Source organism: Bos mutus, chromosome 15 (assembly GCF_027580195.1).
Source record: "Bos mutus isolate GX-2022 chromosome 15, NWIPB_WYAK_1.1, whole genome shotgun sequence".
NCBI lineage: Eukaryota > Metazoa > Chordata > Mammalia > Artiodactyla > Bovidae > Bos > Bos mutus.
The window spans coordinates 39,081,210-39,102,879 of NC_091631.1; the positions used below are offsets into that span (position 1 = coordinate 39,081,210).

Here is a 21,670-nt window from a genome sequence, read left to right on the forward strand (position 1 = left end):
TGCAGGCGGATTCTTTACCAGCTGAGCTACCAGGGAAGCCCCAAAAGGGGCTTACACATTCCATTTACTCTTCCAGAGACAGTGAAGCACTGATACTCTTGAGGACTAATTCCCATCCAAAAATGGTTAACATTTCTAAAATATTTTGATGCTTCAATTGCCAGGAAATTTTGCATTATGGAGGAGTTTTTTTTTTCCTTTTTGGACAATGCAGTTCATTTTTATTTTTTCTGGCTGAAAGGGTTTTCTATTTATGTAAAGTCAAAAAAAGAAGTCCAAGAGTTACAAAAGAGTAGTTTAAGTGATTTATGCTTGGTTTCTAAATGCAACATATGTGTTTATACATAATTTAAAACTCAAAGAAAGCATGCTTATACAATTGTGACTTTAACATTTAATAACTCTGGATGCATACATGATGGAAACAGTCCATGACACCTGAAAATATCATTTATGGAACAGCGTACAACTCAGTGCTCTCAGCTTGGATATTACAACCATATTTCATAGAGCCTTGCTTGGTTTGATTTTCTCCATGTGGCTGATAATGGTCTTCGGTTGTTGGTAAGTGATTTTACAAATTTCATTTATAATCCTGGCCCTACGATTACCTAAGTACTGTTTCTGGCAAGTTAACATATATTATGCTCCAGTCATGTGTACCTTCAAAGCTACTGATGTGACTGACTGCCACAGGGGACAGTGTTAGTACTTTCTGTCTCCACTAGAATGACAGCCACCCCCACAGCAAGGGGCATGCTGTATTTCTAACAGTAGAAGTTTAACCTTACGGGGATGTGTGAACTAGTTTGACTTTCGTTCCAGATATGCCTCAAAAAAAAGAAAAATCTTGTCCTCCTCATAAGGGGACTTTTGGCACATGGAGGCTGATGGGGAGCAGTAGGGAGAGCACTGGGCATGAGTCACACCTGGGCAATCTGCTCTGGTCTTCACTAGCTGTGTGACTCAGGCAAGCAAGATGACATGTCTGAGCCTCCGAGATCCTGACCAACAAGGAGACCAATACCCTCCTTCAGCAGGCTGTGGTGAAAGGACGTGGACTGCTGCCCTGGCACAGAGGTAGGAGCTGAGTAACACTGCCGAGAGGACAAATGCAGGCAACGCGGAAGACATCTCACCTGCAGCAGCTCAGGGCAGCGTGTGCCTGTGCCCACAGCGGGAACAGCATGACAGATTCACTGGTTGCATTTTCACAGGTTCACGTTTGCAAAGCAGGGCATCCTTCTCCACGTGTCTGAGAGTCAACATTCCCCTAAAACCCATCATGGGGAAATTCTGCATCCTCTTCCGTCCCCTCCCCGCCCCCAACAACACTCAAGGCAATGTCATACAAAACGAAACGTGCCATCTGCCAACCAGCAGAGGCGGAGCCGCCAATACTTTGGACCAGTTTAGCAGCCCTGTTCTGCTTCAGCCTCCCACACCCGTCTTCCCCAGGCACCAGAGCTGTGATTGATGCACAATGGGGCGGGGCGTGCTGGACAACGGTGCAGCCCCTCATGTTGTTTCAAGCCAGAAGGAAAATGTACTGGGAAGAGGCCACAGAAAAAGCCTGGTGAGCCCACACCTAGGGACACAGCTGGGGAAATAAATTAGCTACTTCTATTGCACATCTACCCACACAACAGGCCCGGGTCTAAATCTCCTCTCCCTCCAGCAGCTCAGAGGCGGCCCCGGGCTCCCCGAGAGCCATCTCCACTGACAGGCTCCTCTCCAGGTTCTCCAGCTCCCGGCGCACCTCCTCCATGAAGCCGCCATCTTCATACTCATCGGGGGCCTCTCTGGGCACCAGGCTCTCCCCGTCCTCATCACGGCCCCCGACGAAGGTGGGCTTGCACACATACACCAGGCTGTGGCTGTGGAGGGAGAAATGGGGAGCCCTCAAACTAAGGCCCCGCCCTCTGTGTGACCCCAGCCCAACTTCCCCTAACCCCTTGCCTTCGAACACGCTGATGGAGCGACACCTGTGAGCAGGTGTCCTCAAAGGGCAGCTCTCCCGTGTCTAGCGCAGGTCTGTCCTCCTGTGACTGACCCGCTGGGGCAACCCCAAGGACTCCAAGGTCTGACAGCTTACAGCCCGCTGCCCGCCCAGGCCCCCAGGCAGAAGCAGCCCCTGAGAGCTCACCCGCTGTGCCCGTGGGGAGCCCTGGGCCTCGTGGGCTGGGCCCAGAGTTCTATCTACCTGCCCAGCCACCCTGGATTCTGCTGGGAAAGAAGGCAGAGCAGTGGCCGCTGAGTGAGACGCACACTGAGAAACCAGCTTCCAGCAGGCCTGATGCCTCGCATCCCTCCGCGGCCTCTAACTGCTGGCCGCTCTCCTGGGCCCCCTCCTGCCTCTCTGGCTGCACCTTCTGTCTCCTCTGCCCTCTTCTTCTCTCGTCGTCGTCATGATGGGCCTGGGAGCCCTCCCCACCCAGTCTTTTTTTAAGGGCATCTACCCAGGAGGCTTCAGCTCCCCACCTGGATGAATCCAAATCTGTACCCTGGCCATACTCCTGAGCCCTCATTCTAGAGGTCGCCATTGGGCCCTCCATCTGGAAAACCCAAGGACACTTCAAACTAAACCTGTCTTAAATCCACATCTCCCCAACTTCTGCTCCTGGGTCCCCACTGGGTGGTACCTCCTCTGCTCTCAGCCCTTGACAGGAAGGACAGGTGGGACCTCACCTATGGGGCTGGCAGAGAAGGCCACTGGCACATGGGCACCGGTCCAAAGCTCCATCGGGCTCCAGCTCCCAGGTGATGAGGTCCAGAAGCCGGCTGGCAGGGTCGTGGCAGAGTTCACCCTCCACGGGCAGGGGTGTGCACACAGGGAACAACAGACCTAGAACCGGTGGAGAGTCACCTCTGCGTGCCCGGCACCAGGCAGGCACCAAGAGAAGGTCAGAGAAACGCGGTGCGGCCCCCCACCTTCCACTTCCTAAGTAGAGGTTAGGATTGAAGACATGGAGTGGTAGGAAACAAGAATAGCAGCATGGGCTCAGGAGGGAACAAGCTGAAAAGGCTTGAGCAGTTAGGACTGCCTGCAAGAGATGGGCTTGTGCTGGGTTTTGAGGCCAGAGGTCTGAAGAAATTAAGACTAGAAAAGGGCATTGAAGTATTTTTGGACAGGCAGGAATTACTGCAACAAAATACATATATATGTGTTCAAAGAAAAACAATCTGGAAGGATATAGGCAAGGTTTATCTGTACCTTCTAGTCTTCCTACATTGAAAATATATTTGTATAATTAAAATATGAGAAGTATATATATGTGTGTGTGTGTGTATATATATAAAGAAACAGAAATAGAAAAAAAAGGGGGGTGGGTACACAGCCAAGGCCTGAGGCTGAGCTGGTGAGAAAGGTTGAGGCAATGAGATTCCCAAAAGACCCGAGGAGTGAGTGGAGAGAAAAGGAGGTCAGGTAAGCTGGACCCAGTGAAGGCCTTGGAAGGCCAACAGAAGGGTCTAGCTGAAGTGACAGGACAGGAGCAACCACCGCTCCCAGAGGAATGCTACCAGCGAGCCATGTCCCTGAGGAACCCGCTGGGGCAGCGGGCACCGCTGGACGGGGGCGGTGGAGGGGCTGGGGGAGCGCTGAGCCCGCCTCCCCGGGGGCAGTGGAAGATGGGGCCACTGGCAGGAAAGTGGGTGGGCCTGGGGATGACGAGCAGGGGGGGGTCTGCCCTCATCCACACATCCGGGGGTGTCCCTCCCTCAGGCTCATGCGTCCTGAAAGAATTTAGTTTCTAGGCATCACGGCCCCCCACCTAAAAAAGAGACAGGGACACAGAGAGCCGGCCTTTGGCCCCAGGCAGAGGTCGTGGGGCTGGGACACATACCAATGAGTACTGGGGACCCTGCCCAGCAGGGGGTCCCTGAAAAGGTGTGATGGCGTGGACAGAGCCCCAGGAGGCCCGGTGTGTTGGCGCTTGGGAGAGGGCTTGTCCAGCGCCCAGAGGGGAGCCCGCGCACCTCTCTGGAAGGCACAGCACAGCCCTGGCTGGCAGTCCCTCTGGTTGTCACAGATGGTCCCGTTGCTGCCTGCGGTGGAGGTTTTGGTGCAGCGACCCCACACGCACAGCTGGTCTCCACAGCACTCGCTGTCTCGGGTGCAGAGCTGCAGAAGGAGGGAAGATATATAATCCAGCTGCTCACAGACCTGGGGGAGCCCAGCCTGTTCCTACTCCTGATCCTGGAGATAGCACAGGTCAGCTAACCCACCTCTTCCTCCCATTACAGACAGGAGGAAACAAAGCTCCTAGTTCTGGGGGCCTTTTAGGGATGCCGAGGGGGGCGGAGATGAGAGCTGGGCTGGTAGAGGGAAACATGGCATCTGCAGGAGTCCTACACAGGTCGAGATTTTACAAAGGGTGGTCACATCGTCTCGGTTCCCCCACAGACTTGGACCTCGCCTCCTTTTATTAGGTAGGAAGATGGCTTATGGCCCACAGACACAGGCAGCAGCGTGAATCTGACTGCCTGACTAAACTAAGGCCAAAGCCTGGGCAGCCCCGTGGATGGGCGGGCCCTGGGTGCCTCGGCCCTGGAGCCACACAGAGAGTGTGGCACCCAGCAGCCGCCCAAGCACAGGTAGGGCCAGGTGGGGCAGCAGGAAGCCCTCGACTTCCTAAACTTGTTATGAGGGAGGGAGGGAGGGTTAGTTGCCCGGTCATGTCTGACTCTTTGGGACCCTGTGGACTGTAGCTCACCAGGCTCTTCTATCTATGGGATTCTCCAGGCAAGAATACTAGAGTGGGTTGCCATGCCCTCCTCCAGGGGATCTTCCCAACTGAATCCACATCTCCTGTGTCTCCTGCATGGGCAGGTGGGTTCTTTACCACTAGCGCCACCTGGGAAGCCCTATCAGGCCGTGTGATTGCCTTAATAACAGAAAGGACAAGAAAGCCTATATATGGCCTGGTCCAAAGCATCTGTTGGGCAGAGGGAGTCTCTCTTCCTGGCTTCCTGCTTCTTGGTGGAACCTCCATCTAGAATATGCTCTGGCTTCTTTGTGGGCCCCCTTCTAACCCCTCAGAGCAGACTGGGAGGAAGACGTGGGGAGTGGGTTGCCCCTTCCCTGCCCAAGGGCTGCCCTGCTGTTGCTTGCTGGGATGGGTCTTCCCCAGGGAAGGGACGAGGTGGGGCCTCCTCCTCAGCCCTCTCTCCCCATCTCTGGTATCTATGAGGCAGGTGATGGGGCCAGAGATCACTAGGCAGGCAGAGTGGCAGCATGTCTGCAGACGGCTTCCTGATCACCCCAGGAGTCAGCCCTGCCGGGCACCATGGACTGGCTCTTTCAAGTGTAGACAGGCTGGGGCCCTTTAGGAGGCTTTCAGGAAGCCCAGCTGAGAACCGTGGGCTGCTGGCCTCCTCCCCCAGGTGCCCTTGCCTGGGCCCCCATGGCTCAGGTGCTGCTGCCCCGGGGTCTCTGGGCACACTCACTGTCTGCTGGTCCCGGCACGGCTGGCAGGAGTACTCGAAGCTGGAAAACTGGCAGTACCTGCTGGGCCCGCAGTCCTCGTCAATGATGCACTCCTAGGCGGGGAGGAGGGAGCAGCTTCGTCAGTGATGGGCAGACCAGCTGACCCATGCGCCCTGGAAGGGGCAAGCCCCAGTTTATCCCAGGCTCAGCCTGCGGGAATGGCCTCCAGGCTGGCGGGGCCCTCACCCACCCAGCACGCCCAGGCCGCTGCCCTGCAGGGTGCCGCGCCCAGCGCACAGAGTGGAGTCTGTGTACAGCCCTCCCCCTCACATACCCGCGGCGGGAGCACAAAGACTCTGGGCCATTCTTCAAGGCAGAGCAGATGGATTTAATAAGAAGAGCTAATGAGCTCCAGGCTCAGGCGGCTGCACAGGAGGGGCTGGGGTCCAGGCCCAGCAGACCCCAGCTGATAGTGAGGGAAAGGGCTGCAGAAGCTGTGCAGCGGGGTGGTGCAGGGGGCCCTCCTGGGGGTCCTGGTTTGGGGTCCAGGGCTGCCTGGCAAGGAGGTGCCAGTGTTGAAGGAGGAGGGTGTGTCTGGCACCCAGCCCTCCAGCCCAGGTGCCTTCTCAAGGCTGCCAGCCCTGCTTGGCAGGAGAGAGAGTGAAGAAAGGGAGAGAAGGCATCTCACCCCGAGGCCCAGAAGAGGGAGGAGGCCACGGGAGAGGCCGCTGTGGCCCGGTCACCTGTCACTGCAGGAGCATGGCTGCTTTAGCTCCAGACCTGCTGTCAGGCTCAGGCCTGGGGACTGGCAGCTTCCGAGGGAAAGAAGGGCAGAGGAGGTGAAAGGCCTCGGATCAACCACTGACAACCCCTCATGGTGGCATCCCCGGTGGGCTCCGTGTCCCTGACCTCCCTTCATGACTCTACCACCAGGCAGCAGGGAGGGGTTACTTGCCCCACGCTGCCAAGCTGGAAACTGAGGCTTGGAGGGCAAGGGGCCCCCCAGGACAGCACAGTATTCAGGGTAGGGGCTCCCCTCCACCACCAGCCCTTGGCTAAGGGGGCTTAGGGCTCCCGATGTGGCCATCTGAGACCCATGGAGAGAAACTCTACTGAGGCACGTGTTCTGGGGCCCCAGCAAACCTTATGAAATGTCGAGGGGAGGGAGGGACCTGCCTTCTTCTGCCTGGGCATGCGCCATGCTGAAAGCAAGCGTGGAGCCAGACCCAGAGAGGCCCAGATGAGCAGGCCCTGGCCTGAGTGCTCTTGAGCTGAGGTACCTAGGGCTAGTGGGTGTGGACAAGAGCCTGTGGACAGAGTCTTCTAAGGACTCCCCCAGGGCGAGAGCATAAATGCAAGCCTAGGGATCCGCAGGGAATCTATGGCCAGGCAGCCCAGGGGATGAAGCTCTGTTCCTGGGAGTGACAGGTGTGCACTGCAGGGCTGAGAAGGGCATTCAGTGCAGGGCAACTGTAGGTTTGGCTCCTGCACAGGACAGCTGTAGCCCTGGCCTGGCACTGACCCCCAGCCTGGCACACCCCAGAGCACAGGTCATGCTTCTGTTCACCAAGCAAGGCTCACCCAGCAGAAAGGACCATCAGTCCCACTGGACACCATCTCCCTGCAGTCGCTCTGAGGGATGATGAGCAGGAGGCCAGCCTGGGGACATGGGGCAAGTCACCCGCATGTGCCAGGCTCTGCGTCACCGGGGGCTCCAGCAGGGGCCAGGGCTCTGACACCTCTGAATAAGTGCAAAGTGATTTGAATCTCTTCTGTCACTTCTCAAAAAAGTGTAACCAAGCAGGACCCTCTGGGGCCTCCCTGGGACAGACCCCCATCCCCTGTCCTCTGTTTGCCTCTTGTTGGTAGAAAAACTTTAGCCTCTTCAGGCCTTCCCTGAGTTCCAAAGAACAAATTTAATCAGAGAAGTGAGAAAATGCAGAGCCATAGGAAAACACTCAAGCAAGACAAACTGGTAATGGTTTAGCGATTAAACAAAGTTTGGGACCTTTAGCTCCTCCTCCAGGACTACAGACAATATTCAGAGCCATAGCCTTCAGCTGCTTGACAGACACTAAAACCCCCACCAGGTGGAAGAAGTTACCCGTATGCCGACCACAAACACACAGACCCCAGAAGAGCTGGGACCAGAAGGTTGATGATGGTGACTCCTGATTACCTCGCCACCAACCAATCAGAAGACTGTCCACGAGCTGATCAAACACAGGTGCAACTCTCTCCCTCTTCTTGTCTTGAAAAACACTTTCCTGTGCTCTAGAGCAGGTTCTTATTAGTTATTTATTTTATATATAGTAATGTGCATTTGTCAATCCCAAACTAATAAGAACCTGCTGTAGAGCACGGGCAACTCCACTCAATACTCTGTAATGGCCCATATGGGAAAATAATTAAAAAAAAAAAGAGTGGCTGAATGTAAATATATAACGGATTCACTTTGCTCTACACCTGAAACTAACACAACATCATAAATCAACTATACTCCAATAAAAATTAAAAGCAAAAACCCTTCTCTGAAATCCATCAGGGAGGTCAAGTCTTTTGTGCTCTAGCCACTGGTACCCCCTGCTTGGCCTTACAACAAACGCTGCACTTTCCTCCACCACAACCTGGTGTCAGCAGATTGGCTTTACTGCATGTGGGCAAGCAGGCCCAAGTTTGGTTCAGTAACAGAAAGAGAGCACGCTGCCCATCACCTGCAGAACGACCTAAAACTGCTCTTCCCTGTGTCTCCCCAGAGTCCCACTCATCTTGGCTCCACCTCCCACCCACGGCTCCGCCCATGGCTTCCATCACCATGGCAAGCGCAGCAGCTCAGCAGGCAGGGTCTGCCTTTCAGAAGGAGTCACGCTTGTCCCTGGCTCCCAGCACAGCAACCTAAAAAGGTCAGCAGGCCACCACTGCTGTTCTTACTGGTGAGAAAACTGAGTCTCAGAGACGGTGGAAGAGCCTCCTGAATCAGGGGCTGAGCAGGGGGCAGGGCTCTCAGTCTGTGTGACCCCAGAGTCCATAAGTAAAGCACTCAGCCACCGTGCCTTCCTTGACACAGACTCAACTCAGCCAGTTCAACCAGAAGCATCTGACATATTTTCCAAAACAGAGTAGCAAGAACTTGGTGTGGGAGTGAGGGAGAGAAAAGCAGAGGGCCCACCGGCACCAAGGCTCTTCTCTGGACCGGGCTACATTTTGAAGCACTGAGATGCAATCGTGACTACGAGAAGGCCCTTGCCCTCAAAGATTTATCATTTATAATTGAATGATAAAGAAGGGTAAGAATAGAAAACTTACTACCAGAGAAACTAGTTTGTTTTCCTCACAAAGAAAAGATATTTGACCTCACCAATAACCAAGAAGACACCACTTAAAAGAGCAGGGTACCACGCTTTCGCTTAGAGCAGAAACAAAAAGGCTGATCCTGTTTGCAGGAGGCAGAATACCGGCACCCCTGCACAATGTCCACACCCTCCTCCCTGGGAGCTGTGGACAAGTCATGTTACACGGCAAGGGGATAAAGTCATGGGTGGAATGAAGCATGCTAATCAGCTGACCTGTTGTAAGGAAAGAAGCCCAGGTTTTGCAGGGGCATCCAGCGTAATGGTATGGGGCTTTCTGCATGGCAAGGAGCAGCAGAGTCAGTGTCAGAGCAAAGCCATGTGCAAAGACCCCACCCACCCAGCCATCTAGACCTCACTGGCACTGAACATGGATGTGCCATGGGCCACGGATCACTCTCTCTCTCTCTAGACCTTCCAGAAGGACCACAGCCCGGTCAACACTTTGATTTCAGTCCACCCTTGGACTTCTGACTTACAGAACCATAAGATAATAAATTCCTGCTGTTTTTAAACCACTAAATATATGATAGCTTATGATAGTGGATATGATAGCAAGGAGCTCAAACCAGTCAATCATAAAGGAAATGGTGAATATTCACTGAAGGACTGATGCTGAAGCTCCAATACTTTGGTCACCTGATGTGAAGAGCCAACTCATTGGAAAAGACTCTGATTCTGGGAAAGACTGAAGGCAGGAGGAGAAGGGGATGACAGAGGACAAGATAGTTGGATGGCACCAACTATCTTAACCAACGACTTAATGGACATGAGTTTGAGCAAACTCCAGGAGATGGGGAAGGACAGGCAGGCCTGGCATGCTGCAGTCCATGGGGTTGCAAAGAGTCAGACATGACTGAGCGATTGAACAACAACAAATACGACTGAAAAACAACAAATATACAATAAGTTGTGATAGAAGCGATAGGAAACTAGTATAATATCCGATGTGGGTAGGGATTTGAAAAACTGAGCATTGCCAGATGGTAATTTGCGGGTTATTAAAATTGAAGTAGATATGCTTTGCAGGCAAATTCATCTGCATCTATCAAAAATGTAAATGCATACAGATCCTTTGAGCGAGTATGTCCACTCTGGTGGCTATCCTCAGAAACACTCATCCATCCATATGTGCAATATCCGAGTACAGGGATGTTTCAGGCTACACTGGTATAATATTTGCAATCCAGAAATAACGGAAATGCTCAATAAGAGGGGACTGATTAAATTACTGTACAACCATTTCAAGGGAAAGTGGCACCAGGCAGGCACTAAAAAGGATGAGGGAGTTCTTTGCACTGTGATGTTTACAATCCATCAGTAAATAAAACAGACAAGTGTAAGCAGCATGTAATCCCACTTCTGTAAAGCAGAATAACTGTGTAGGACGCGTGTCTGGACCCAGCACAGTGCCTGGCACATGCGGGCACCCGATGGATGTATGTCGAGTGGATGGAACCCCTCGTACATTACCGGAGCAAACCGGCCTATAAAATGCTGACTGTCAGCAATGATTTGGGAAACCGAAGCAAGAAAACAAGCACATTCCATTAATTTGATTCCTCATTCTCCAATAATCCTATATGGAATTTTCACTGTATACTTTCTCTTCCAGATCTTTAATTAAAAAGATAATGAGCTGGGAATCTCCTGGTGGAAGAGTGGTTAGGACTTGGTGCTTCCAACCCCTTGCATCGTGGCAAAAAAAAAAAAAAAACCCAAATAAACCAGCTAAGACCCTTTCCTGTTCACAGCTCTCCATCAAGAAAAGAACAGGTTCATCCTCAGGAATATCTTCCTTTCCCTGAACTGACTCCTACGCAGAACAAAGCAATCCCTGCAAAGTCACAGCAAAGCAATTAATTTTTTTTCTACATATGGAAAATTTTTCAGCATGGAACTTTGCCAAACACTTCTGAAAAATCCAAATACACTAAAGAGATGGTTTCCTTTGCTGACATGTTTCTGCTACCTCCAGGGGCTCTGGCAGGTTAGTTCAGCATGACTGCCCCCCAAGAAAGCACAGTGCTCTGTTAATGGTCTGCCAGCTCGCTTGCTGTGGGTGTGTATTTCCAGCAGCCTCTAGAAATGCTCTTTGAGAACTGTGATCATACTGGAAACCTTGGAACTTCAAACTGTGAAGAACCCCTAAAGGCCACAAGAGCAGAAACAGAATTCTGGTTTTGCCACTTCATAGCTGTGACCTATCTCACGGCGCTGTGGTGCTGAGTTCGTGGTCTGTTAATGTAGCCATAGCAACAAAAGACAGGGCATCCTAACTCCATCGTAGCCATAGCAACAGAAGACTGGAGATCCTAATCCCCCCAGTGCCTGATTTCCCCAGGGATCCCCCTTGCCAGGGGACTTGCTGTCAGCAGAAAGGCAGGTCTAAACAACAGGGGCTGATGCCTCCACCAACAACTCCCTATCTTGACCCCTCCCAGCACTTGGGCATTTCACACCTAATCCTGACCAGTCTATCCACAGAGTGTAACTAAGAGTAGGCAGCTGCCTGGACCACTTGTAGCAGTGAAGCGTCTCAGGCAGAGTGGCCTCTTTTTGTAAGACCAGGCTCTCCATATGGTAGGCTGTAAGTTGGGGTCTCTCCTGAGGACCCCTTAGTGGTAGGGGGCAGGGTCCCACCTTCCTTGGTGTTAGAGACCCAGGAACAGGTCAGGTTCCCCTGCCTAAAACAGAATTGAGTTGGATGGGAGGGGAAGACATGGGCTGGTGTTCCCAGAGCCAGGCTTGATGTTGAGAAATCCAGGATTTTATTATTTTTAATAATTCTAATTTCTTTTACCAGTGCTCAATGGCTATGTTCATATTTGGGCAGTGGCTTTAAAGGCATCTCAGTACTCAGCTGGACATAGCGTGGCTGAAGAGGTGAGTTCTGAAATGAGAGGCCCGTGAGTGGGGAGAGAGGCTCAGCTGGGACCTAACAGGTGGTGGATGTTCTGGGTTCAGGGTACCTCTCAGGTCACTGGGTCTGCAAGAGAGGCTCCATGCTACACCCATGAGGTGAAATTAAAGATGCAGCATGAAGGGTCATCCAAGTACCACAGAGCAGGTGGGATGAGGTGCTGGGCCAAGGGGACAAGCTGAGCCCACACCAGCCGCCCACAGCACCCGAGCACCAGCCCCAGGCACCGTGGGGCCATTGCTGCCGCCACCCTGCACCACTTCTCCTGAATCCCCCCAGCATGGGCCTTAGAATCCACACTTCCCAGACGTGGAAACTGAGATTTAAGGTGAAGAATCTGCCCAGGGTCACCCAGCCTAGATGTGGCATTGTGAGATCAGACCAGTGGGTCTGACCTTAAAGACAGGATCTTTCCGTCTCCTCCTGGGAGGATCACCCTCCTTCTCTCCCTTCAGCACCGACCAGTCTCCTGATCCTCAGTCCCGGCTTAGCAGAGCCGGCCTGGGACAAGGCCTGGGCCCCACACATCGCCAGAGACAGGAGGGAGGAACTCAGGGCCAAGGCCACGGGCGTCTGGGCCTCACATGTCACAGAACCAGCTTCTTCGGCGGCGGCTCTGGTCCTGGCCACTCCCTGTCTGTCCCCGTTCCTCCCTCCCATCCTGGTGGGGAAGCCTGACAAACAGCCCAGAGGCCTGCCGTCAGGGCGGATGCCACTCGGGGAATCGGGGCTTTGTTGCTCTGAGGACGGAGCTATATTTAGAAGGCTCTGGCCAGAGGCCTACACAGCACTCAGCTCAGATGCCGGCGGGGAGGCCGGGAACATGCTGGAGATTTGGCAGGATGCTGGGCCAGGAAATGGCCCTGGGGCTTCAACACTATCATGAAATAGTGGAAAATGGCGGAGGAGCCATCCTGCATCTTTGAGTTTCCATTTCGGAGTTTACTCAGGGGAGGCAAAGGAGGAAAACAGCACAGGAACCCTGCGAGGCTCTCCTTGGCTTCTGTGTGGGTGAACGAAGGGGGCACAGCATCTCTGACCCTCCTGCCGCCGCACTTCGCTTCTCACGCTGGCCAGGGCATGCTGCCTGCAGTCCTCGGGAATCCAGACTCTCCTGCATCATGAGACCTGAAGGAGGAGGCCCCTGGGGACCCTGCAGGGCTGTCCACAGCCTCCTCTCAAGCCCAGGGCTCTGAGAAGTAGGGGAACAAGCCAGGGCACATGAAATGAGGGCTCAGGGGACCTCCACCAGCTGAAACTCTCTGGCCCTTGGAGCGTCTCCCACTCCAGCAGGGAATGTTCAGAGAGCACCTGCTGTGTGTCAGCACCTGCTGGGGCTTCCATGGCTCTCTCTGTCCCCACAGCCCCATGAGGTCACTTCATGTCCCCCAGCACGTGCCTGGAGAAGTGGAGTTGTCCTTCAGTTGAAAATACATAGATAAAGCGAAGGCCAGACTCCACTTCACAGGTGAGGAAACCGAGGCTCAGAGCCCAAACTCATCAACATAACTGGAAACTCTAAGATTTAAACTCTAATCCATCAGACCTCCAAGCTGAGACTCGCTCCTTCCATTGCACCCTGTTGCCTCTAAATGCACAGGTATGGATTGAATTATGCTCCCCCCAAATTCACACGCTGAAGTCCTGATCCCGAGTATCTGGACTTGGGATACCGCCTGTCCTGTCAGTAAACAAAGGATGCTGCAGCCGTCAAGCCATCACATGACAGCCGCCCCGAACCGTGAGCCCTGAGGGAACTCAGGATGGAGACAAACCAAAGGGGCTGCCCAGGGCCAAGCTCTCAGCCCCACCCCCAGCTGTGATCCCTGAGGGAACTCAGGATGGAGACAAACTGAAGGCGCTGCCCAGTGCCAAGCCCTCAGCCACACCCCCAGCTATGCTCCCCGAGGGAACTCGGGGTGGAGGAAGCAGGACATTAACTGCAGGTAGCTGAGGTGCACATCAAAGGAATGACTTCAGTGAACCCAGACTCTTTCATCTTCTCATACACAGAAAAGCACTAAATTCCTTAACATGAGATGTCTGGCTTTCTTTAATTAATATTCATCTTTTGATGTTCTGACTACCTGGTCTTTGTTACAAAAACTCCTATGCACCCTGGCTCCCCCTACTCCACCCTTGCCTCTTCAGAACAATCCCTCAGAATCATCTCAGGGTCCCATCTCCCAGGCTTGACGTCCTCAGAACGCTCACGGAATGACACGAAACTCTCACCCTGCAGGTTGTGCTTTTCAGCAGACACATCTCAGAATGTGACCGTATTTAGAAACAGGGTCAGTGCAGATATAATTACTTAAAATGAGGTGACTAGGGTGGGCCCTAGTCCGATATATCCAGTGTCTTAACGAAAGGGGGAAATTCGGGCACAGAGATAGACACTGGAGGAAGGCAGATATTGTGAAAAATGGAGAGAAGATGGCCATTGACAAACTGCTCCCTCCCGGCCCTCAGAGCACCCTCCTCAGCCAACACCTTGACTTCGGGCCTCCAGCCTCCTGAGCTGGGAGACCACACACTTCTGTTGAGTCATCTGGTCACCCAGCTTGTGGTTCTTTATTCTGGCAGCCCTAAGAATCTTACACCCACAGCCCCCAACATGCCTGTGGCCAAATCTCCTCTCTTCCAGACCTTCCAAACATGTCCAGCCTCTGTTGCTGAGCTTCCAATCTCCCTGGGTGAGGTGACGGAGGGGATGGGGTCGGGGGATACACTGCTTGTTCTGAAGGATTTTGACCCCAGCGACCAGAATAAGGCCTCCTGGCTGAGCCCCCATCAGCCAGGAAGTCCTGGCTGATTTGGATGGATGCTCTTCTCCTGGCCCGGGGTGTGGGGTACTGATACTGAGCCCTGAATGCTCATGGGATGCGAACACAGTACAGTCTGAGATAAACGAACATCCCCTCCAGCCACAGGGCTGTTCTCTGACCCCCAGCCCTCCTGAGCAGAGAGACAGGCCCACAGAGAAAAGCAGACCATGGTCACAAACTGTCCTGCTGTGCCCAGGATGGAGGTGCTTCTCAGGACATAGGCCCTGCGTTGCCAACACTGAGAAAGCCCTGGGCACCCCGGGAGCACACCCCTAGACCTCTCTGTCGCTGCACTCACCACACTCTGGTTACTCCGTGTCCTCCACCCCCTCAAGGCCACGTGGCACCTGTGTACCTGGGGGGGCATGACGGGGGGAGACGCAGGCTTTGGGGCCCAAGTCTGGATTTGAATATGGGTCCACGTACAAGCCGGGTGATCTTGGGCAAATTTCTGGGCCTCTGTTTCCTTAACTGGACAATGGAGAACCTCAAGAGGTTGCTGGACAGATGAAAAGAGATAAAACGGCACGTGCCTGGAAAAGCGTCTGGTCTTCAAGACTCAACCCACCAGGCTCAGCTCTGTTTACAAAGCTTAACTCATTGCAGGAGCTCAAAAGGTGACCATGGGAAGGCTTAAGTGAGCTTTGAGCTTAAGTTCGGGCCGGGGGATCTCATTCTACAGTGAATACCTTCCTATTGAAAAGATCCAGGATGTCAGGTGCGGCCAGGGCGCTCAACCCGTCACCGTGAGACAACCTTCCGCTTCACCCTGGAGGAGCCCTTGGCTACGGAGGAGATACAGGCGAGGAGGACAGGTGTACAGAACTACAAAGGGGCCAGGGATACAAGTGGGCATGCAAGGGGCTGGGAAATACACGGTTCAATTTCACCCTGGGTGCTAGGCATTGTCTTCCAAAGTGAGCAAGAGAAGCTCAATTTTACAGACGAAACCAAGGCAGTGAAGTCACTTGCAGAGGTCATGGGTAAGAAGTGGTAGGGAGGGCCACTCAAGCCCAGGAGTTCCACCGACCCCAACCCAGAGCTCTAGGGAGATAAGAGCAGACCCCAGGAGCCCAGGCAGAGAGGCAGGAGGGAGACGTGTGGGGCAGGAGGCCTCTGGGGGCGGCGGGGGCCGCCAGCTCTACCTCCAAGGGAAGGCAGGGTTCCCAAGTCTGGGCCCCTGGTGTAGGTGCCTGTATCGTGAGAAGTGATGCTGAGAGCCTGCAGCAGGCAGTCAGCATCACTTCTCACGATTCATTCTACAGGGTTTCCCGGTTCCCCAGCGTCCTTCTGCAACCAGAGCCAACTGCAGGAGCCTGTAAGACTCCTGTGCCATTTGTCTCCAGCACAGCGGGCCCCCAGCCTCTCCTGGATGCTGCCTTGGAGACTTTCAGCCAGCTCAGGGCAGGCAGAGGCCACAGACCTCACCCAGGGCTCTGGTCTGGCCCACAACACAAAGACCGCCCTGCCGAAAAGTACGGGCCAGAGCCAGGATCCAACGCCAGCTGTCACTGTCCTAAGCCCTGGCGTCTGCAAAGGCCTTGGGGCTCCTGGCACTGCTCTGCCAACCTCTCTTCCCCAACCACACAGCCCGTGAAAGAGGAAAACACGGCCCCACTGGGCTGGCAGGCCAGGTGCCGAGAGCCGCACGCTAAGGCCCTCCGTGCCCGCGTCACTCAGGACCTGGGCCCTGAGACCTCCCCTCCTCCTGCCCCAGCGCCCCCACCCTGGGCCCTCAGGGGAGACCTTCACACCCGCAGGTCTTCAGGATGGAAAGCAGGTATTCCAGACTGCAGCCAGGACAGGCCACAGAGTTGGCCAAGCCTACACTCCGGGAACTAACCAACACATTCTTTCAGCCTGAGCCACGTTTCCTCTGGAGAACTTACAACCATATCTAATTCCAAAAAAGCTTCTAATTCACCTGTCTGAGTTGTGTTTAACCAATGGAGTGCTGTCACCCACCACGGTTAGCAGCAGTCAACTGAACCTCTCACCCTCTCCCCAGCCACGTTTCTGAGGCTTTGAGTTTGCATGGCCTGAAAAAAAAAGACTCTGAATCAGTCCTGACCTTCACCCAAGGCACACGGGACACAGTTAGTGCAGAAGAAACCTGTGGCCCAACTCATCAGAAGCCTACTCATAATTGTTCTGAAAGCTGCTCCAGCAGACGGACCTGGAGAACGCTGAGGTCGGACTAATTCAATCAATGTCAAATCGGAGGAGACCGGCGGCCCTCCAGGCCCGGGGAGCAGCCAGACTGCATCTGTGATGGTGACATAATAACTAAGTGTGACAAGGGCAGAGGTGGATAAAAAACAGGTGTGTCCCCCTGTGACCTGAGACAGGGGGGCCCGGAGTCCCTTCACGGGGAGATCTCCACCCTGCCTGCACCAGGCAGACCTAGAAAGGTGGACTGCCCCTGGCTGAAATTTCCACTCACCCAGCAACCCTTAGATAACCCACCCAGCTCCCCAAGACCCTGACACCAGATGGGAGGACCCTGCCACTGGAAAGAGATGCTCCTCACCCCTGCAAACTAAAAACTGCACATCAGTGAGGTCCGAGCTCAGCAAGAGGGCCAAGGATGTCCAGTGTCTGGATCTGCAGGGCTCAAGCATCATGGACTCTGGATTATTCACCCAGGTGTGAGTTCCCACGAGAAGGTCTCTCTGAGGATACTCTATCTTGTAACTCACAGTCTCTCCACCTTCCCTGCCAACCATGACCCGAGTCCAATCTCTGCATGGCACACAGTTCCCAGCCTGCTTTCCAGTCCAGGTTCCTTATCTCCTCGAGGCCCAACTTTGACCCCTGCTTCTTGAATGCCCTCACCCCCCAACTCTGCCAATTCATCTTCAAGAAGCAGCACAGTGTCTCCTCTTCAGAGACCTTCCTGACCCTTCCCAGTGGGTAGTGAGGGCCTGTCTCCTGGGTGCCCCCCACTCCCAGCATCCACCCCAGTGAAAGTTGGGTGGAAAGAGGATGACGTTCAGGTTCCAAAGACCAGCAGGCATTTATAAGACTTGCTGAGCCTAATAGTGGAAAAGCCAAGATTCAAGACTCAAGCTGGGGGTGGGGGGTGGGTTCTAGTGTCTGTAATTGGCTTTTCTCTCTGAGGGATGACCCCGTCCAGCATCAGCCCTGGTGACCGGTGGCTGGCTGGTCTTTGGTGTCTCTAGGCAACCCAAGGTGGGTCATCATGACTCAAATTTCCAAAGCTCTTAAACGTTTCACTTGAATCACCAGCCTCGTCTCAGCAGAGCACTTCCAGCATCTTTGCACTGTTTCTTGAAATAGGTAGTTGGAACAATAGAAAGGGCAATCACCTCAACCATCCTGTCTACCCTCGAAGAGCACCTAGGCTCACTTTTAACAGATCGGGTGCGGTGAGGCTGTGTGACTTTCAGGGTTAGGTCACAGGCAATATAGCCTTTCCTTGGCTTGTCCCCTCTTCAGATGCTTGCCCTCTGAACCAAGGCTCTATGCTGGGGGGATGCCCTGGCTATGTACATGGAGAAGCCACAGCACCATGAATGTCCCAGGCAACAGCCAGAAGCATACATGTGAAGAGTATCTAGAAGATTCCAGCCTTAGCCACTAAGTCATCTGGCTTCAAGCCAGCGCTCTCAGACTATGGAACAGACATGAACCATCTCACCATACCTGTCCAAATTCCTAGCCCCTAATCCACAAGCATTCCATGGCATGGTTGTTTGACATCACTGAGGCTAGGGTAACCCGAGCAACCCTCTTGGGGGAGAAGATGGGCCCTCCTAGCCAGAGGGATCTGGGTGTCATAGGAGATCTCCCAGGAGCTGGCTGCAGGGAGTCATGATAGGAGTGTTTATAGGAAGGCACGTCCTGGTTCTTGTTTCCATAATCTTTTTTTTTTCTGCTGTGCTGGGTCTTTGCGTGGACTCTTTGTTGCGGCATGCAGGCTTCTCAAGTTGAGGTGTGCGTGCTCAGTAGTTTGGGTGCTTGAGCTTAGTTGCTGTGAGACAAGCGGGATCTCAGTTCCTTGCCTCGGGATGGAACCTGCATTAGAAGGTGGATTCTTACCCACTGGACCACAAGGGAAGTCCCTCCACGAGGTTCTCGGCGCTGGTCCACACAGCTGCCTCTGCTGTCCTCTCAGCCACCTCGGGGAAATCTCATCACCTTCCTCCCCCTCCTCTCCTGGTTCAGGGCTGAGATACTAATAGCCGGTGTGGCTCACATTCTCATGCGTAATCTGCATCTCCTTCTCTCCAGTTCTGCTGAGCCTCAGCCACTTTTTGCGATACTTGCAACCAGAATCAGATGTCCCCTCTGTGCTGGCATCTACCCCAGATGCTCCCATGTGGCTGCAGCAGGGGTGGGGTGTCCAATTAGGGCCTGTGGGGGCCACAGATCTGTGTCCCCAACCTCATACAATTCCTCATACATGCCCTAAGGAAATCACCTCATGCATGCATGCGTGCTAAGTCGCTTTAGTTGTGTCGGACTATTCTCGACCCCGTGGGCTGTAGCCCACCAGGTTCCTCTGTCCATGGGATTCTCTAGGCAAGAATACTGGAGTGGGTTGCCGTTCCCTCCTCCAGGGGATCCTTCTGACCCAGGGATTGAACCTGCATCTTTGGCATCTCTGGCACTGAGAGGTGGGGTTTTTTTCTTTCTGTGTCTTTACCACTAGCACCACCTGGAAAGTTCACTTTCAAACAAAGCAATTCTGAGGATGAAACTTAAATGACATCTACACTCACCTACCCCCAGCTAAGCCTGGTACAGCTCACACAAGTGGCTGTGTGATTCCTTCTTCATTCATTCAGGGGAAAGAATAATGTGGGAGATGAACCAGGAGTAGAGTGGGTTTCGGGGATAGTGTACCAGTGTCTGCTCAGGCTTTCCAAAAGGCATGCTAAGTAGGTTCTGAGAATGTTTTTACTGCTAAGTTACACTGGATTCTCCTTGCTGTCCAAGGGACTCTCAGGAGTCTTCTCCAGCACCACAGTTCAAAGACATCAATTCTTTGGTGAGGAGATTAAACCAGTCAATCGTAAAGGAAATCAACCCTGAATACTCACTGGAAAGACTGATGCTGAAGCTCCAGTATTTTGGCCACCTGTTGTGAACAGCTGACTCACTGGAAAAGTCCCTGATGCTGGGAAAGATTGAGGGCAGAAGGAGAAGAGGGCGTCAGAGGATAAGATGGCTGGAGGGCATCACTGATGCGATGGACATGAGTTTGAGCAAACTCCAGAAGATGGTGAGGGACAGGGAGACCTGCCATGCTGCAGTCCATGGGGTCACAAGGAGTCAGACATGGATTCTACTTAAGATCCTCCCCTCTCACTAGGGAAGGATGGAGTTTCTCCATATTTACTCAACTGCTTGCTTTTTTTACTCTTTTCACATGAGTCCATGAGCTGACTTGGCCCAACCCAGCCCCTTCAAATGGTTTTTCCTTTCCCTCAGGAAGAAAGTCATGAAAGTGTCACGTCCTAACAACACCCTTAGCCCTGGAGAGTGTGTCTACATAAGATCTCGTTTCTCAAGACTTTACCTTGATAGAACTGTAGTCTTTAGTACACTTTATGGCTTGCTAACCAAATTCAAGAAGTTTCTATATATTTTAAGAGGACACTGATATCCATTAGCAAATACTTGATGCCTGGATAATCATTTTTGGAAAATTATATTTTAGTGAAGAAAATGACCATACTTTGAGTCACTCAACTCCATAATAAAATAACATACATGATAAAAAAAAAAAAAAAAAGATCTAGTTTCTCAGAGGAGAGCATTCTGAGGCTCGGTTCTGAGACACACGTGCTGGAGAGAAGGGGGTTGCTGGAAACTAGCCCATCTTCCTTCTCTTCTTTGTTCATCTCAGCGGCTCGGGGCTGAGTCTGCAGGGCAGCAGGTCAAGTCTTCTCCAAGGAGGAACAGACTCCGGGAAGCAGAGGGAGCCCTCTCAACATGTTAAAAATCTCCAATGGGACATGTCCTGTGTCCTCAAGCTGAGTTGCTGGTGAAACAGGACTCAGAGGGAGACAGAGGTCAGGAGACACATTAGGAGGTGACTCAGGCCGCCAAGCCCCAGCCAGGGCCTTCCCAGAGGAAGACTCGCCTCCCAGGAGTCCTAAGCCATGGGGCTCTGCAGGCTTCCCCCCTGGGCTGCCTGGTGTCAAATGGCAGATCTGGGACCACTGCACGTTCCAGTCCTGAGGTTGGCCTGAACTCTGCACTTTCAACCCTGCACTTGCAAAGGCGGTGATCCAAATTTTTTCAAACTTCAGTTTCCAGTGAATGGTTCTATAGAGTCTTTAGGCTTCAAATCACCTGAATGGAGGCTGGCATTGCTGGGGTCTGGGGGTCAAGTCCCATCTACAGTGGGGATACAACTGACACATCTCCAGGGAATGCAACAAACAGATCTCCTTCAGTAACCTCCCCTCCACTGGGGAGGCCACATCTAAATCTGAACGACTAAGAGGCCGCAGCACAGGCACTTGCCACTATAAAAACAGGGAGGGAACTTAACATTTTTCATGCCATGGACTCTTATGGCAGCTTAACGAAGTCTATAGATTCTCAGAATTACGCACTAAGTGAATAAAGGAAAACACACAAGATGACAAAGGAAAATGACTGCACTGAAATGCCATTATCAACATATTTTGAGATAGAGTGTTTTATGGACTTCTTTACTAACACACTGAGCAGTAAGACTGACTGGCCAGTCTGACAATAACCTTAATTTCTAAGCAGCAATGAGCGTAAATGCTGTTTCAAGTCATCTGCAACAGAGGCAAGAGAGCACAAAAATACGCCTGACTGCTTCTGGGAACAAGGGTACTGCAAATGATACCGTGGTTAGCTGTCTACTTTCAAGACTGAAGGAAGTGCCACTTGAATATAAAAGCTGGTGAAAATCAAGTTCTTCCCATGATTAAGAAGGTGATTCTAATGCATATCCAAGGTTAAGAACTGCTGCTTTAGAGTCTCCCATCTAGCACCCTTTTTAAAAAATACATCTCAGGACTTCCCTGATGGTCCAGTGGTTAAGCCTCCAGGCTTCCACTGCAGGGAGTATGGGTTCAATCCTCAGTTGAGGAACTAAGACTCTACATGCCATGCGTTGCTGTTGTTCAGTTGC

General features: G+C 52.9%; 1 protein-coding gene across 1 annotated transcript in view; it reads right to left on the minus strand.

The window, feature by feature from the left end:
- Positions 1–291: 291 nt before the first annotated feature.
- DKK3 (dickkopf WNT signaling pathway inhibitor 3) overlaps positions 292–21,670 on the minus strand; it is a 50,058-nt gene continuing 28,679 nt past the window's right edge. Inside the window, exons 5-8 of the mRNA XM_070383931.1 lie at positions 5,449–5,541; positions 3,979–4,123; positions 2,689–2,845; positions 292–1,877 (exon numbers count right to left, since the gene is read on the minus strand). Coding sequence (XP_070240032.1) covers positions 1,658–1,877; positions 2,689–2,845; positions 3,979–4,123; positions 5,449–5,541 — 615 coding nt within the window. The 3' untranslated portion in view covers positions 292–1,657. The remainder of the gene's footprint in view (positions 1,878–2,688; positions 2,846–3,978; positions 4,124–5,448; positions 5,542–21,670) is intronic.